This window comes from Anticarsia gemmatalis, chromosome 3 (genome assembly GCF_050436995.1).
Source record: "Anticarsia gemmatalis isolate Benzon Research Colony breed Stoneville strain chromosome 3, ilAntGemm2 primary, whole genome shotgun sequence".
Classification (NCBI taxonomy): Eukaryota; Metazoa; Arthropoda; class Insecta; order Lepidoptera; family Erebidae; genus Anticarsia; species Anticarsia gemmatalis.
Genome location: NC_134747.1, coordinates 7,045,704 through 7,062,589, shown reverse-complemented (window position 1 = coordinate 7,062,589; position 16,886 = coordinate 7,045,704). Strand labels below are relative to the sequence as shown.

The 16,886-nt window shown below is 38.6% G+C and overlaps 1 protein-coding gene across 1 annotated transcript; it reads right to left on the bottom strand.

Annotated features, from left to right (window-relative positions):
* Window positions 1–6,184: 6,184 nt before the first annotated feature.
* LOC142987395 (uncharacterized) lies at window positions 6,185–8,274 on the bottom strand. The gene is made up of 2 exons (XM_076136123.1): window positions 7,907–8,274; window positions 6,185–7,647 (listed from the first exon to the last, which is right to left on the bottom strand). Exons 1-2 carry the CDS (start codon window positions 8,073–8,075, stop codon window positions 6,689–6,691), a joined length of 1,128 nt encoding a protein of 375 aa, XP_075992238.1. The 5' UTR covers window positions 8,076–8,274; the 3' UTR covers window positions 6,185–6,688.
* Window positions 8,275–16,886: the final 8,612 nt, after the last annotated feature.

Genomic DNA, 16,886 nt, shown 5'->3' with positions numbered 1-16,886 from the left:
ATAATCATATTAAACTCGTATCACATTTTTACATATAAATGTCATGTCACTCATGAAAATATTGATAACGGATTTATGTTCTCTTTTGGTTTCTTTTGTTTATGCTGTCTACTGTGACTGTGTGAGATTGCTTTGTTGTTCAACCAATAAGGTCGAGTTACGAAACAATCATTCTCTTTTCTCAAAAGTTGATTTTGGTGCATTTCATTATATTCTTGTACTTAGTAATACTTAGTATGATTATTGGTTAGTATCGCCATGATTTTTAGATAAGCGCTATAATAATATCGTAATGTAAAGGTTAAAATTTAAAGAACATTAGAAAATTCACAGCATTTCTGAGACAAGCTGCTTCGATATAACAAGAACAAATTGAATGACGTCGATATATTCGAGGCAAGTAAATCGTGGCGACAATAACCCAAACCGCGGAGTGAAAAGTGCATTGCATATTTTATTATCTGGTTCGCATAACTTAAGTGAGAGACGACGGTTGGTAATTAACATTGGATGCTAATGTTCGCGTCGGGTGCTGAACCGCGAGTATTATGCTTAAGTATGTTTTTATTGCGAGTCGCGAGCCCGACGTGCCTCACACGTGACTCACTACTCTTCCTACACACAAACATTATCTTTGTTTATTTATTTGTATAAAAATGCGTGAACGAAAGTTACGAATACCAGATTATACTTCCGATTCCGTTTTATGTATCGCGTTGTAAATTATACGTTTATTATGTTGAAAGCCTCTTGCGTAACATGAATAATATTGTGACTGCTGCCAATATAACAATCTAATATAATCGTCATCACGATATATTCATCTATTCTTAAGCTTATCGGATAGGGAGATTTGTTTACCATTTTTTAAAATATATTTTTACAAGCATCAAGTATCCACAACGAGCTGCAAGTAAAAAATAAAACCAAGAAAGTCTCGATTGTATTTCACTTAGCACGTAATTACATCGAAGCTAATATATGGCCACTAGACAAGCGAAGATCCTCGGATAATAGATAGGAGATGTAGATATACAAACGCCGCGAGCCCGTTGATGTCTTTTGTAGGGATGAATATAAAACAATCGATTTTTTTGCATAAATTACAGAATCATCATACAATATTCAATAAAGTGTAGCCCCTATGCTGTTAATGCTATTATATTGTCATTTCGTGATTCATTTGTTATAATCGCATTTAGTAATTGTTTGAAACTTATACTGAACAAGTAACACTTTTTGAAGCAATAGCGTCATAATCAGAAATTATCGATATCATAGGCTTAAATCTTCACCTAATCAACTCGAAATGATAAGCATTATACACTTACAAAAAAATTAGACTTTTTTAGAGTTTTTTTCTCATTCTATGTTTTTTGCATTCCCAGTGTCAATGTAATACACGACGTTTTGTACAGGTGACTTGCGTTCTTATTTATTCACCAAGTATCGCAAGATTTTTTGTTTAGGAAAAATATGATAGTTGTCGTGGGGCTCGATACTTATTTCACGGCGTGATAAGCAACCGGTACACTTTACATGCATCTTACAATATCCAAACCGCATCTAATTCCTAGTCGATAAATCCGAACCGCGCGGCATTGTCTACGACAATGAGATATAAACATCTAAAGTTATAAATATATACTTTTACACGGTGATACAAAGGTAAGATTGCGCAATCAGAGACGCAAAGCTTAAGGAAATAAAGCATCGGAGTCCATTTAGGTGGATCCACAAAGCATCGCTACCGGTGAATAATCTTTTCAGAGTCGTCGAAGCGCGACGTGGCGCCGCCCACGCGCGCGGCTCGGCGGCGTCAGGCGCGCGCGCGTCCATAGCTCACAGAGCGCCGTGTCGCGCTTATTGGCACAAGATCGCGCGATTTATCGCATCTCCTCGCGCGTCACACGTCCCCTCGCCGCGCCGTCACCACGTCGCATCGCACCGCACCTACCCATCACGTCATGAGCTAACGATCGCTTAGCTAAATCTTAAAGCTTACGAGATGACATTCTCAGAAATGTTCACCCACCAATTACTGTTTACCGACCGACATGTTGATTGTGTTCCAATGTGGCACAGTTATGAGTTGCTCTAGAAAGTTTATATAACCTATTTAATTGAGAAAAATATTGTGCTCGATCCTTTTCTCAGGGTTTGGTAGTCAAAACAAGTATATCACATTACTAAACAAACTTTATGTATTAAAACGGCAATTGATTTTTGGTTAAGTAGGAATAGTTTAACTAGGATAACGAAGTGATAGTGATAATGATTTGAAATCTAGAAATGGCCGTTATTTAATTGTTATATCAACAGACAAGTTATTCTGTGCATATAATTTAGCTTTACCTTTATAATGGTGCTGCTTATAATTTAGGTATATACTTCGTACAGTTCGTACATACAGCAAGGTTCTGAAAGTCGAAAGATAGTTTGGATTTAACTACGTGTCTAAGTATGAATTTGTGTCAAATTATATTGCAACTAAACTAGCAGCTGTAGTAAAGTTAGAGACAGTACAATAAAATATATAACATTGTAGTTCATAACGATATTGACATTTTACGAGCGGCAACAACATAGCAATGTATTAGTAGTTATGAAAGTGGGACCTAAAACATATCAGAGTCAATTAACAAAGTCATAAATTATTCGTATTGGTATCACAACATGACTGTGACAATGTTGCCTGGTCACTGCGCTTTTGCTATTAACCTTAATGACACGTGCATTAATAATATAAAAATAATTCGTTTTTATTATTAACTAGCTGACCCGCGCAACTTCGCTTGCGTCACATAAGAGAAAGAGTCAAAATTTTCCCCGTTTTTGTAACATTTTTCACAGCTACTCTGCTCCTATTGGTCGTAGCGTGATGATATATAGCCTAAAGCCTTCCTCGATAAATGGGCTATCTAACAGTGAAAGAATTTTTCAAATCGGACCAGTAGTTCCTGAGATTAGCGCGTTCAAACAAACAAACAAACAAACAAACAAACAAACTCTTCAGCTTTATAATATTAGTATAGATAAATTATTACTATCGTTTTACTATCCAATAACCAGTAATTGATTATTTTATAGATATCTAAATAACCATAAAACTTTTTGTAAAAACTTCATAGAAATCAGCGGGTATATTCAAGCCTAGTATTATTATAAGGCTGACACAATATTTAATTAGAAATGTTTAGACGATTAGTGTTTACAGTTTTGTCACCAAATATCTATTAAACGACATAATAATTCAGTTTAATTGCAGCATAATAGCAATAACGCGGCTGTATAAATGTGATTAGCGCATGTAACTGTTGCTAACTTTATTGGCCATGTTCATGGTTATTGATTAATCGTGCTACGATAATACTATTGTGTAATTGCTAAGCTCTGTAGACACTCCGAGTTTATTGCCACATATCAGTTATAGTAATCAACACTTCAATAAATTACGATTCAACTTCAATATTAAGGCGTTTCAAACGGTCTGTTTGATAATACACAACTAAATGTTGACACCGGTACATGCAGAGACAAAGGTTCGCGGGCGGAAATCCTGAGAGTGCACACTCGTGTGTGAGCAGATTATAAATCGTAACCGTGTCATATCAAGAGTGGGTTAGGTAATTTATTGAGAGGTGCGCATTGAAATCACATTTATTTGTGCGCACGCGCCGACGCGCGACGTTACAAATCATGCTTATCGGCACGGCTCGACTTGGTCCATTGCCGCCGCCAGCCCTAAATCTAGACGGATCTAGATATTTACGTACGACGAAGACTCCTCACGGCTCATGCATAAGCTGTAAACAGTAATGAAGCAGCACACCGGCGCGGTTGCGTAACCCCACGAGCTGTTACACTTTACGACTATCTACGTACACTCGTACACTCGTACACACGTTCTCGTTACTATCTAACTTTAATCTCCGCACTACATTAATAATGTTTCTAGTTTAAAAGATATAAATAATTAAACATAACAATACCAAAGCTCTTCTCGAACGAGGTCGAATTAGTGTCGAAACCCGTTTGCGTTATCTTTAAGGCGATCACTTATAAGTTATAACTAATAGAAAAGTTCAAAGTTCTATTAGACTATTAGGTGTGAACTCTAATTGGTACCGCATATCAGCGATCGATATCGGATTAGATAATCACGATGCAAATAGGAACAGAATTAATTAATGAGAATGCATTGGATTGGCTGCGGCGCGACGACGCAGCGCACGCGCCGCTCGGCCGCGCGCCGGTGGTCGTCGGTGACCAATACTGACCAATCACTGCGACTCGCACAAGTCGCACACGCATTCGCGCTCTCAACACGTCTTCACTCGCTAACACTAATTGGCATTCGAATAAGATTGTGTTGATTTCCTCTCCATTGTAGTCCCAACGGACGCCTTTACATAATCTACATAATTTAACAGTAGTCCAAAAGTCTCTTTTTCAGAGATTTTGTTAATATTCATTAATAAATGTATTGCATTCACATGCTTATTATTATTTATTAGTAGAGTATAATTTAACTTATAATACCAAACACTTGAAATATTTTTTGTTGACAGTGATACATATTTTAACTACTGCTCAACAGATGTCGCTACGGTATAGGAATGTCTTGATATCTAATTGTAACAATATCAGTTGCCTAACTGAACTCCGATAATATCTTAATTTCAAACAATTCGATAGAAAAGTGCCAATAGTAAGTATCTGACGTTTATAAAACGTGCACTTGCCTGACAGGGTCATAGGTTAGCGGTGAGATCTAAATCTTATTGGACAACTTACGTACTAGTAAGCGACATGATCTGCGTTGTGTTCCGATAAACTTATTGGATTACGTTGTCAATTAAACTTTAAATGTTTATTCATTGAGTGAGTCAGTGCTTTGCGTAAATGTTAGGAAACAATGTCTCGTGCATGATGATTTGAATTACAAAGTTATAATGAGACATATCTATGAGTTGTGTTGGTAGCTGACACCACAATAAGCAGGTCTCTGCTTCCAGCAGGGATGACAATTCAACATTCTAATATCATTATAATTCAACTAAAGATAATCAGAGATATCTTGGAAATATTTAATAAAGTTTTATTTAAATGTGTTGGTTTAGAACTATCGCATCGTTTAATAATTCTTCGTAAAGTAAGAAAGTAAACACGTACTTACCTGCCTTGTTGTAGATAGTAATAAAACAGAACGTAAAGAAGTAGAGGTTTTAACAAATATTTCATAAAGCTCATTGTGAAAATGTAAATGACATGACCTTTCTGTATTGTTATTTGTATCACATTACAAAGACGGAAGTACAGTGACTATTTCTATTTTAAGATTCTATTTACTATTGTGAGGCAGACAACAGTTAATGTGTTGAGCACTATTTATACATTTAAAAATGAACAAAAGTCCAGTAGGAGCAGTTCATCCCTGCTAAGCAGCGCTACGTTTGCATGATCGCAACGGGAAGTTGTCGTTTATTCTGAACAAATACAAGAACGGATTAAGATTTCCGTAATAAGTTGGAAGTTTATTGTAGTTGAGGTAATAAATTAAGATATTTCCATTAATTAGGTATCAGGAAGGCAGAGCCGGGTGAGGGCCCCGGGTTGACCTCGTGGCCGGGTGACCGTCGGTATGGCGCCCACCGTCTAATGCTCGAGTCGGCGGTCGGCGGTCGACCCACATCAGACCGGTGCCCCGGTGTTCTCCGCTATTGTCTCGCAGATAAACTCGCTGCCGCTAAATAACCACTTACCGAACCACAAATTGCGTCCGAACTAGACGCGATACAACTCTGTTTGTATTAAAACATTGCGTACTAATGACTTTCTGTTAGGTGAAGCTGTTTTTCTTTTTTACGCGTAATAATCATGTTAGAATAGGTTTTTGTACTTTTTTCTAATCGGCTTACGAAAACTTAATTAGTATTAGTTTTTAACTGCGACGAAAAATCGTTTGTACAAGTACATTTCTCTCAGGGTAATTTTATTGTTTATTCTGATGATAATTAACTAGCCCCAGAATTTAAAGTGTGCTCAAATTATATTGAAGTGCTGTTCAAATTTGATTGTGTTCGTAAACTAGACTAAGGAGTTCTCCTTTATACTTGTCTTTTTACTTGCTTTTTTGCCGGCTTGCGATGAAAATAGGTTCATATAAAAGAATACAACAGGCTTTGATTTATGAAATGTTTAATTTTCTGCGCATGGAGGTAACAGAAAGGAACGCGATTTGAAAATCGGCTTAGTTATAGCCTCATTGAGAAGTATTATCTTTGTATAATACTTACATTAAATAGTAGCATATTGTTATACTTTGTTGAGAATATATTAATCATTTATACTTAAGGCACTTTGTACATGGCTTAGGATACAAATATATTTTTAATAAGTGTATGACACTTGGCAAATGCCATATGACTAGCGAAGTCGCGGTAAACACGACCAAATTAAACCTTAAAACTAATTATTCTAACTTATATCTAGAAGTCTACATTTACATTGGTCCCCTAAACATGTAACATTAAAATAGAATTTACACGCAGCTGAGATTTTGAAACATTTACAAAAATAATTTAATTTTAAATATTATAAAACTAGAATGCCGAAAGGCTAACGCTTATATTTAAACAATTTACATCTAGAAACGAGATCGGGGATGCTGCAGGGCTCAGTCTTACTAATAGGCGTGAACGGTGGCGGGCGGAGGAAGGGCCTGGTGGGAGTGCGACGCCGGGAGAGCCTCGGCTCTGTACTCGTAGGGCGAGGCACCGGGGACTCCACAGCCTCCTTCCAAGTGCTTGCTCAGCAGTGACATACGTGAGAATGTTTTGCCGCAGCCCGAGCAAGAGTACTTTTTAACATCAGAATGAGTTTGGAGGTGGGCGCGCAAGTTCGACCTGTCGGCGAAGGCGCGGCGACAATGGTGGCAAGAAAACGGCTTTTCACCGGTGTGTGTACGAATATGGCCCTGCAACAGCCATGGTCTCGAGAAAGCTTTGCCGCACAGGTGACATTTGCACGGCAGTGTGTGAGTTCGAATATGCATCTTGAGAGCACCGAGGGACGTGTATACCTTGGCGCAGTACTTGCAGCTGAACGACTTGCGAGCGAGGCTTCCCTCCGCCGCTGCGCAATGATATTGTTGGTGCTTCGATAGGCCAGAATATGTAGAGTAGGATTTGGCACAGTCAGGACACTGGTAGCGAGGGCGGCGCGGTGCTGATACGGATATTCCCGAATCCGATGAGACAGAGCCCGGGGAGCGCAGGTCTTCCGGGCACGGCGGCGGCGAGCACGACGAGGGCGGCGACGCGGGCGAGTAGTGCGGGTACATCTGCGGGTGCGCTGGTGGCGATAGTGAAGGTGCTGCCGGGTACAGTTCTTCTAGAGGGTACGGCGCATACAGTGTAGGCAAGTAAGCGTATTGTGGGGTAGGGCGCGCTAGTTCTGCTGGCGCAGGTTCCAGTCTTGCGCGACACGCAGCCAAGTATTCCAGTTGTTGAGGCCACTCGCGAGGTTCCATTTTCACCGCTGCAGTGGCAACAGGAGATGAAGCCTTGCTGGGGTAATTACCAGTCTTAGACAAGTCTTCAGGTTTAGTACTGAGATTTTGGGGTTCATCGTTTTCTGTGTCACCTGTAGACAATTAAAAAAATATCGTTAATATGAATACTCGTTACACGTGAAATATTAGAAGCTATACGTTTTTTAAAATCGTTCTTGAATATAAGATTTTTCTTATAAATTACATAGGTACTAGTAGACTATTGGAACAAAAAAATCTAAGTACTTGTGTTTGTCACGTTAAATATATCCACACACCTTGAAATATTTTTTTACGGCGTGAAGTTGTGAGGTACTTGTAAATTAATATTTGTTAATAAACGGTACTTACAATGATAATCGTAGTAAAGTCGCGTGGCGAGGTGGGCGGGGTGAGGCGGCGTAGTGGGCGGCGTCGCCGGCCGCTCCTCCCGCACTAACACCGGCCGCTTCTTCAGCGGACAATGTGCGTACTTCTTCGTCATCAAAGCACGAGTCGTCTGAGAGTCCTCCACGAGCATCTTGCACAATTTTCACAAACACACAAGAAAAGTCTTCGAAAATAAGTTCTTAGAACGTATCACAAGTTCACTGTAGTCGTAACAATCCAATCATCACAAGGTATCGTCGATATCGCGGCAACAGTGTCGTGTTCGGGACGCGACAGACGTGTACGTGCACTCGTCGGCGTCCTGAGCTCGAGTGGTGCGGTGAGGGAAGGTTGCGCGCTTATAAAGCGCTCCCCGTCAGCGGCACGGCCAGGTGGCGTCGGGTAGGCCTCGCACGTGCGCCATACCCAATCGGCGGAGGGCGCGGGGCCGCGGCCAATGGCGGCGCGGCGCGGCGCGGGGCGGCGGCGGCACCTGCGCCTCCGCACCCGGCGGAACCGCTGCCTCTCAGTGCGATATGCCCAGCTTCAGCACCGCACCGGTCCGTATGCTCTCGCTGCGAATCAAATGATTTTTTGCACAAATCTTGGGGTTAAGCACCTTTGAACTGAACCAATGCCGTTTTTTTGAAATGGCTCTGATACCTTTGTTCAGCTCCGTCTATTGTAAATTTAACTTGACGACATCAGAAACAGCTGGACCAAGTTTTTCACAAATAACCATAGCCGTTTAATACGTGAATTTACAAAGCCAAAAGTAAACTAATTTTTAAATAGCAACTGTTTAAAATTATTAATTTCATTCAATACACACACATACAGACACAATACAAATGGAAGACCATTTGAAATTGTCTATGAAGAAACGTAGCAGTAGGGAAAACTCAACATACATTTTTGAAAAATGGATGAAACCGAACTTTTTTATCGTTTTTGAGGTTAATAATATAATTTAAGGAAAAAAGTATTTATTTGACCTCTTCTACTGGTTCCTTATGTTCATACTTACTATTACTTATTACTTATTTTGGTATTTATACTTGCATGCTATAATTTATAGCTGTTCTATTTTTATATGTCATGTATGTCACCTATAAAAATATTCCTTTTCACCGTTTCGTGTTGATACTAAAACTAACTTCGCAATCATTTCAATTGCATATAGATTATAGGTACTTAGCCATGATTTAAATATTTACTTGCTTTCTATAGATATACTAAGATAAATACCGTTAGATAATTAAAACCTGAGATAAGGTACAAGAATTTCCCGTTAAGCATTTTTTCACGTCTACATAATCATATGTAGGTAGCTATATTGTTATTTAAAATAATTGTAAGCCTTCTAATTTTGTTTTTATGGGAAAACTTAAATTCAGTTTGTCACTGCGATCCTTAACGTACATGCTATCAAACAAAGAACGCACTTTGATACGTCATTTAGGGTTTACAGATAAATGTAACACGATCAGAAAGCATCGGTAATCAAAAACATAATGTAGGTACGGATGATGGCGACCTACTTAGCGTAAAAGGTATGTTACATGAAACCGATGACACATGGGTACCAGGTATTATTAATTGTTTGACACGGGGCTAAGTTATCGTGTTCTCTGACCTTGTCCTCCTTCCTGTTACGATTCGTCTTCCTTTTACGTTTTGCGACACACAGTTACATAAGAATATTCCTTATCAATATCTACCATTACGCGGAAATAGTATAGTTAGCATATCTCCCATACACTTGCCTTATGAAACGATTGGACCTCTATACGTTTAGTTGTAACTCTGTCGCGTCGTACGTGTTGTTTTGTAAGGAATGCAGCATCAGCATTAAATTATAAGTCAACATCTATACAGGTATATGCAGACAAACGTGTTCATTCAATACCACTTACTAAGTTAAAATTATAGGAAGTAACATTATGTAATATTATGTTTACTACTACATCACTGATTCAGCTTTTTTTAACAACGATGCTAATTTCGAAGTAAGCCATGTAGTAACTGGGATCTTACAATATCAAGCACAAAATACCTAGTCGACGCCTGACCCCTGACCTAATCCGACATAACTAACCAAAAGTGGGTGTATCTACACCTCCGCTAAATGCAGTAGGAAAACATACTTTACGGTTTATGCATAATTTGTCTAAGATAGTAAGGTTCATGCTACTTGAAAACTGAGTTAAATTTATTGGTACACAAATAGATTAGAGTCACTCGGACTATGATGGTGTGAGATCGGCTACTTGAAAATCTCACGATCCCGACTAACGGATAACTAATTCAATAATACTAATAAACGGTAACCGGAAAGGCTGAGAACCCGTTTCTACTGCAGATCGTTAACAAAAACATTTCCTTGTGTGTATCAAACCAAACAAGATATTTTTACAACCCCTTCGCAACGCGGAAATATAACGTCCATAGAGTCTTTGTTATGTTTTTTATGCGACCAGTGTTAATTCCCACAGGTCAGACTGTTCGCTGGGCAATTTGGGTTTTCTCACACAAACAACTTTAGCGCTAAAGCCAAGGTGTCTGCATAACATTGTCTTGCGGGACCTATTTATGTTTGTTTAGTCCAAAAACCACCAAGTTCGAGCTAAGCTGGAGAGCTATCTTATACGGAATTCCATAATAGCCAAATATTTCCATAAGTTCTTACTTATGTAGAAAACATTAGAACGGACAAGTCGGTAGGTATGTGTTGAAAATTCTATTGATAGGGTTAAGTTTTGCTTTTGTTCTAGTAGTCGATGCAAACAAATTGCTTCCTGTTGATAATGATAAATAATATTTAAAGTGAGTAACCTGCACTTCGTACAAGACTACATTGTAAACATAGTAGGAGAGAAGCAAGTAAATAAATAAACCATCTGGAATATTCCCGATAGAAACTGTATCCTATTATGTTAACATACTTATTTATTGTAAACTTCGCAAAAATAACATAGTCTATGTAACAAAACACCAACACTAGTAATGAGACTGATTGAGTCAGTTTCCGAAGTATAAACATGGAAGTATTGCTCATACGATGTCCGGCGAATAATAAAATGATTTCACTGGATTATTGCTAGCTATGCAAGTTCATCGTCCAAGTGCATCATTGATATCACGGTGACGGGGAGCGTGCCATAGCGCGCTGCGGAGAAATTCACCTTATGACTCAGCTCACATTATGTGTCAAGGGATCGACATGTAATTGACATCAACATCTCGATTGTGTTTAATCAATATGTGACTAATCGCTCCGATCGATCGTCAAGTAAATTCACGACGATACTTCTTCATTATCACGTCATTACAGCTTTCGGCACAGTAAGTAGGCGTTAACGACGCGTGTGCATAATAAACAAACCGTCATTCATTAACTAATTATTTCGAGTCCCTGTGAATGAACAAGTTATCTCGATATGCGCATGGGAAACGTAAACATAGCACCGGAAGATGGACGATGGTAAACAACATTAGACGTATCGTTTTATCGAATTGAATGACACGTCGATAATATACAAGGTCCTACTTGAAAGGCAACTCATTAAGAAAACAAGTCACTCGAACAATTAATTGGTATTTTGTTTGTCTCTCTATTTACTTCTGTTCATTAAATTACTTTCTTAACAAATAACGCAGTAATTACGCACTTTTGTTACTGGTTCCTAGATTTTTTAAAGGAAATATCTACATATTATATTGAAACAAGTTTTTTCACAACTGAATAATTAATGAATTGTCGAGCTGCTACGAATAAAAATGTGTGTGTATATATTATATGTTCGTATGGTACATAGTAATAAGGTATACAAGTGTGATGTGCGATGTGTCGGGGAGCCGGGGCGGGCGGCTGCGGCGGCCAGGTGCGATGTCGCGGGGGCAGGGGCGCGTGCGTAACGGTCGCGGCACGAGCTGCGCCGGCGCAGGGGACGTGCGCTATGGCGGAAATAGCGATGGACAGGGGCGCCGCGGGCAGGTGGTGCGCGATACCAGCCCGCTCTCAATGTCACACAATTGGCGGTTAATTCCTCGCATACATTACACATACATTCATTTATATGCATCGGACACTGATTTTACTTCATCAGTATAATGGAGTACAACTACGAAAGATTATTAAACATTATAACCTGATGGAAGATGTTACTAACTTTTCATTCTTAATGAGGTAAAAAATGACTTGTTTTTAATCTTTCCTAGGCAGGTAATTGTTGATCAAAATAAAACTTTTAGCAGCTAATGTTTCTGTCAGTAATTATCGTGTTTGTCGATAAACAATGAAGTGAATGGATTATAAGTAAGACATTAAGTTTTATCATTAAGTGTTATCTAGTGATTGTCTTTATTATTATTATGACGAAGTAACGAGCCCCCGCGGCCCCGGCGCGGCACACCTGAACTCTACCTACCATTGTTGTTGTATGGATTTGTATCATTGTTTGTTGAGCTTGCCTACATATAAAATGTTATACAAAGCGGAGGCACCCACGAGCGGACTCCAACCCTGCATTGTATTGAATCAGTGCACAGCTATGCCAGCAGCTGGCTGCGCGTGCAGAATCACATGTCTGTACCCGAATCGCACATCTGCATGGAACTGCCGCTGCGAACCGAAACGCAATAAACGCCCTCAGACTCACTGCAAAGTTCCTACAACAAAATAAAACTTAATACCTTTTGGAAATTAACAGTACGATTAGGGTCTCCCCCATTCATTGTTACGTATGTGAGAAGCAAGAAGATCGTAAGTACGGCTGTTTTACTACCGTTGGCGTCATTCTTTAAGTACGTTGTGTGTATTTCGGTTATTCTATCAGATTGCACGAAAATCCCGAAATAAGTTTTAAGGCGTTAAAGATAAGGTCTCATATTGCATTTATGAGTGTATTTCTGTAAAGAATATTTTCGTTATTAAGGTTGAAAGTTCAACGAAAAAGTTGTACTCCCCTTGTGCTGTATTTGAACTGAATGCAGTGGTTGCAGGTAGGTGAGTAGTTTAATTTTAAATAATGGCATAGCTGTAGAGTTTCTATATAAAGCGCACAGAGCCATTCAACGCTTTTATAAACACTTTTAATACAGATGGATTGAACCTTATACAGGCTGTTCTCAAAGTTAGATTGATATTTAATATTATTGGGCTAAACACTTTCAGAATATTTTTATTTTATAGCTACATTTCAACGTCACTATAATTAAAAGCAGATTATTATTGTAAATACTAAACAAATAACGTTACCAACTTTACTCAGAATTGACTTAAGAAAGATTTATTTTCTAGAGATTAATAAATTATTTTTTAAGTGTTGATAACACTTAAAAAATAATTTATAGACATATAAGTATAAAAGAACTTAAAATCATTATTCAAGTAATATTCTTAATAACGATATTAGGTAAAATAAATAAAAAAAGTGAGAAATTAACAAAATAAATACTGTCGTAAAAAGTATCCCGCTGTATGTGTGAGCTCGCAACAGCTGAGATTTCGGCACACGCTACGCGGCCGGTGCGTCACCGCGCCACCGCGCACCGGCCACCTTTCACCCCTCCTGCATTCCCTTTACGGCCTTCTTACATGATTCTATATGCGTACTCGCACTATTTATAACTACGCACATACCTCAAATCCTACTCATATTGCAAACGCAAAAGTTTGTCAATTATGTTAGTAGTTAGAGTAACAAACACGATGTGTTTATTACTGTATCACACATTTAAATCCGTTAATTGGGGATGTTTAGGAAATTTGGTAAACAAATAGATAACGCATATACCTTAACCTCAGATGCAGATGCAGACGACAGTCGCGAGCTGGTGTTCCATACCTACTGAGAAACTGCCTACGTATAGCCGTTTTTTTTTAACTATGCCTATTCATTTCTATGTCAAAATCAAAATCAAAATCAAATCATTTATTCATTTAGGTCAAGTGCTGACACTTATGATAGTCAATGATACAGAGAGTGAATTTACCGCCAGTTCGGAAGGTAGGGCCAATGAGAAGAGCTGGCAAGAAACTCCTGGCCACTCTTTTTAATCGCCAAATGATTTTAACAATATTTATGCTGGTATAAAACATTGATGATGTAAGTAGCTGCTACCTATCAACACTACCGAACACACTTTGGTCATAACATAAATTAAATCAATATATTAAGGTGCTAATAAACAAGATATAAATATTATTGGAAGCATGAAGGGAGCATCTACCCACATAATAATATAAGTAATGAAATCATAAGAGGCATTTCAAGAGCATACTGTGGTAAAGGAAGTACAGTTAGTGAAACGTAGTTACTTTAAAATTATGGCAGTCACCACACCAGGACGACCAGTCACCCCAAGCAGCACCCGTTCACGAGTATGACGCGTGGACCAGCCATCACCCCCTTCGCACATATTAGAGGGAAGGGGGTGACCCGGCACACGACGCCGCCGCAAGCAATGACATTTTAGTGAGCATGACGAACCATTGGCATGGGAGCCCACCATTTCAATGAAAAAAAAGATAATGAATACCACTGAGACTCGTGCAATACCTCTCTGTTACAGAGTTGAAATGACTGATTAATGTTTATACAATGCAAAGATGTATATATAAATATAAATATAAATATATAGATATTTAATCTCGATTTGTGTAGAACGCGTAACTAACTAATCCCATGTTTTCTTATCCATTAAGTAATCGTCAACCTTATAATAACCCCTTTTAATAAGATGATCTTTAATAAACACTTTGAATTTTTGTTGGGGAAGATCCATAACACTGCTAGGGAGTTTGTTATATAACCGAACACCAAGACCTGCAAATGAGTTGTGTACTTTTTGCAATCTATTGCAGGGACCTACCAATTTGTGCTTATTTCTGGTATTAATGTTGTGAATGTCACTATTCTTAGTAAACGAATTAATGTTTTGTTTGATGAACATCAAATTCGCAAAAATATACTGTGATGCCACCGTCAGTATACCTATTTTCCCAAATACCTCCCGCAGAGAGTCCCGCGCTCCTAAGCCGTAAATAGCGCGAATTGCTCTTTTTTGAATTACAAAAATTGTGTCTATATCAGCCGCCCTGCCCCAAAGTAGAATACCGTAGGACAAAACGCTGTGAAAATACCCAAAGTAAACCAGTCTTGCCGCATCTACACCAGCAAACTGTCTTACCTTTCTTATTGCATAGGCTGCGGAGCTGAGCCTGCCCGCGAGCTTTGTTATTTGGGTGCCCCATTGAAGTTTGTTATCTAAATCTACACCTAGGAAGGTTGCGGAATTGACCATGTCTAATACCTCACCATTTAGAACTACGTTCGTACCTAGATTCCTAGCGTTGGGCATAGTAAATCTAATGCATTTAGTTTTCTTTGAATTTAGCAACAAATTGTTGGCTGTAAACCAATTGAGAACCTGTGTAAGAGCACCATTTACATCGTCAAAATCAGTTTTCTTACGATCTACTCTAAATATGAGCGACGTATCATCAGCAAATAGTACGATATCACACAGATCCTGTACCTGATGTGGCAAATCATTAATATAAACCAGAAAAAGGAACGGACCAAGGATAGAGCCCTGTGGTACCCCGAGACTGACCGCAGATCCAGTGGATCTTGACCCATTTATGTCTGTATAATGCACTCTCTCAGACAAGTAGGATGCAAGTAAGTCAAGTGCCATATCCCCAATTCCATAGTACTTAAGTTTATATAAAAGAGTATTGTGGTCAACACAATCAAACGCTTTGGAGAGATCGCAAAACACCCCAATAGCATCCTGCGACATCTCCCAGGCATCGAAAATATGCCTAATAAGTGTGACCCCTGCATCGATGGTAGATCGACCCTTTGTAAAGCCAAACTGTTTGCTGTGGAGTAAATTGTACAAACTGAAATGGCTCTCTAATTGCTCTAATATAGCCCTTTCAAATATTTTGCTAAGAGCAGGCAAGATGGATATTGGCCTAAAGTTACTGGGCTCACTTTTGCATCCGTTTTTAAACAAGGGAATTATCTTACTGTGTTTCATTAAATTAGGAAACACACCTACATCTACACATCGATTAAAAGTTGCAGCTAAGTGAGGCGCTATTTCAGCGATAATACTCTCAAGTAACTTTACAGAAATTCCCCACAAGTCCGCTGTATTTTTTGAATTAAGCGACTTGAATACTCTGATTACGTCAGAGGGGTTTATATGCTTAAAATAAAATGAGACATTGCACTGACCCACATTGCTCCTAAGTAATGATCCTGCTTTAGCGGTAGAGGAATTTAAGGAACTAGTCGTAATGACTGGTATGTCAGAAAAATAATTATTAAATGTTTGAGCTACGCCTAGGCTATCTGTAATAACCCGATTGTTAACATTTAATTCGAAGTCGTGATCAGGTGGTGACGATCTTCCTGTTTCATTGTTGATAATATTCCAAGTTGTTTTTATTTTATTGTTGGAATTTTTGATCTTGTTGCTTAAGTACAAAGACTTAGCAGCGGCACAAGATTTTTTAAAGATTTTAGAGTAATTCCTAACATATTCAAGAAAACCTGGATTGAAGTTATATTGTTTCATGGCATACAGCTCATACATCCTAGCTCTACTTTTGTAAATTCCTACAGTCGCCCAATCGCAGAATTTCAATTTTGTATTTTCCTTCGTAATCGTTTTTTCCTTAAAAACCGTATTAAATTGAGACTCAATAACATTAAACAAGGATTTATAGAGAACGTCTGGGTCATCCTGAGTAATATTTATGTTGGAAATCTTGGCGGCTACCTCTTGATTAAATAATGCCATTATTAAAACACCTGTTATGGATAGTTAGGTATTTTATTGCTGTCATCGTTCTAGGCATGCTATCAGCAAAATTTGATCATCACATAATAATCAAATCGAGAGTGCTGCCATAGAGAATCGGTGCAGTGGATGGGCCGATGTA

What these genes read in the sequence shown, in the direction of transcription:
- LOC142987395 (XM_076136123.1), bottom strand. Translation starts at nt 8,075, where the DNA reads ATGCTCGTGGAGGACTCTCAGACGACTCGTGCTTTGATGACGAAGAAG. An exon ending in ACTTTACTACGATTATCATT is followed by an intron (nt 7,648 to 7,906) that starts GTAAGTACCGTT and finishes AATTGTCTACAG; the next exon opens with GTGACACAGAAAACGATGAA.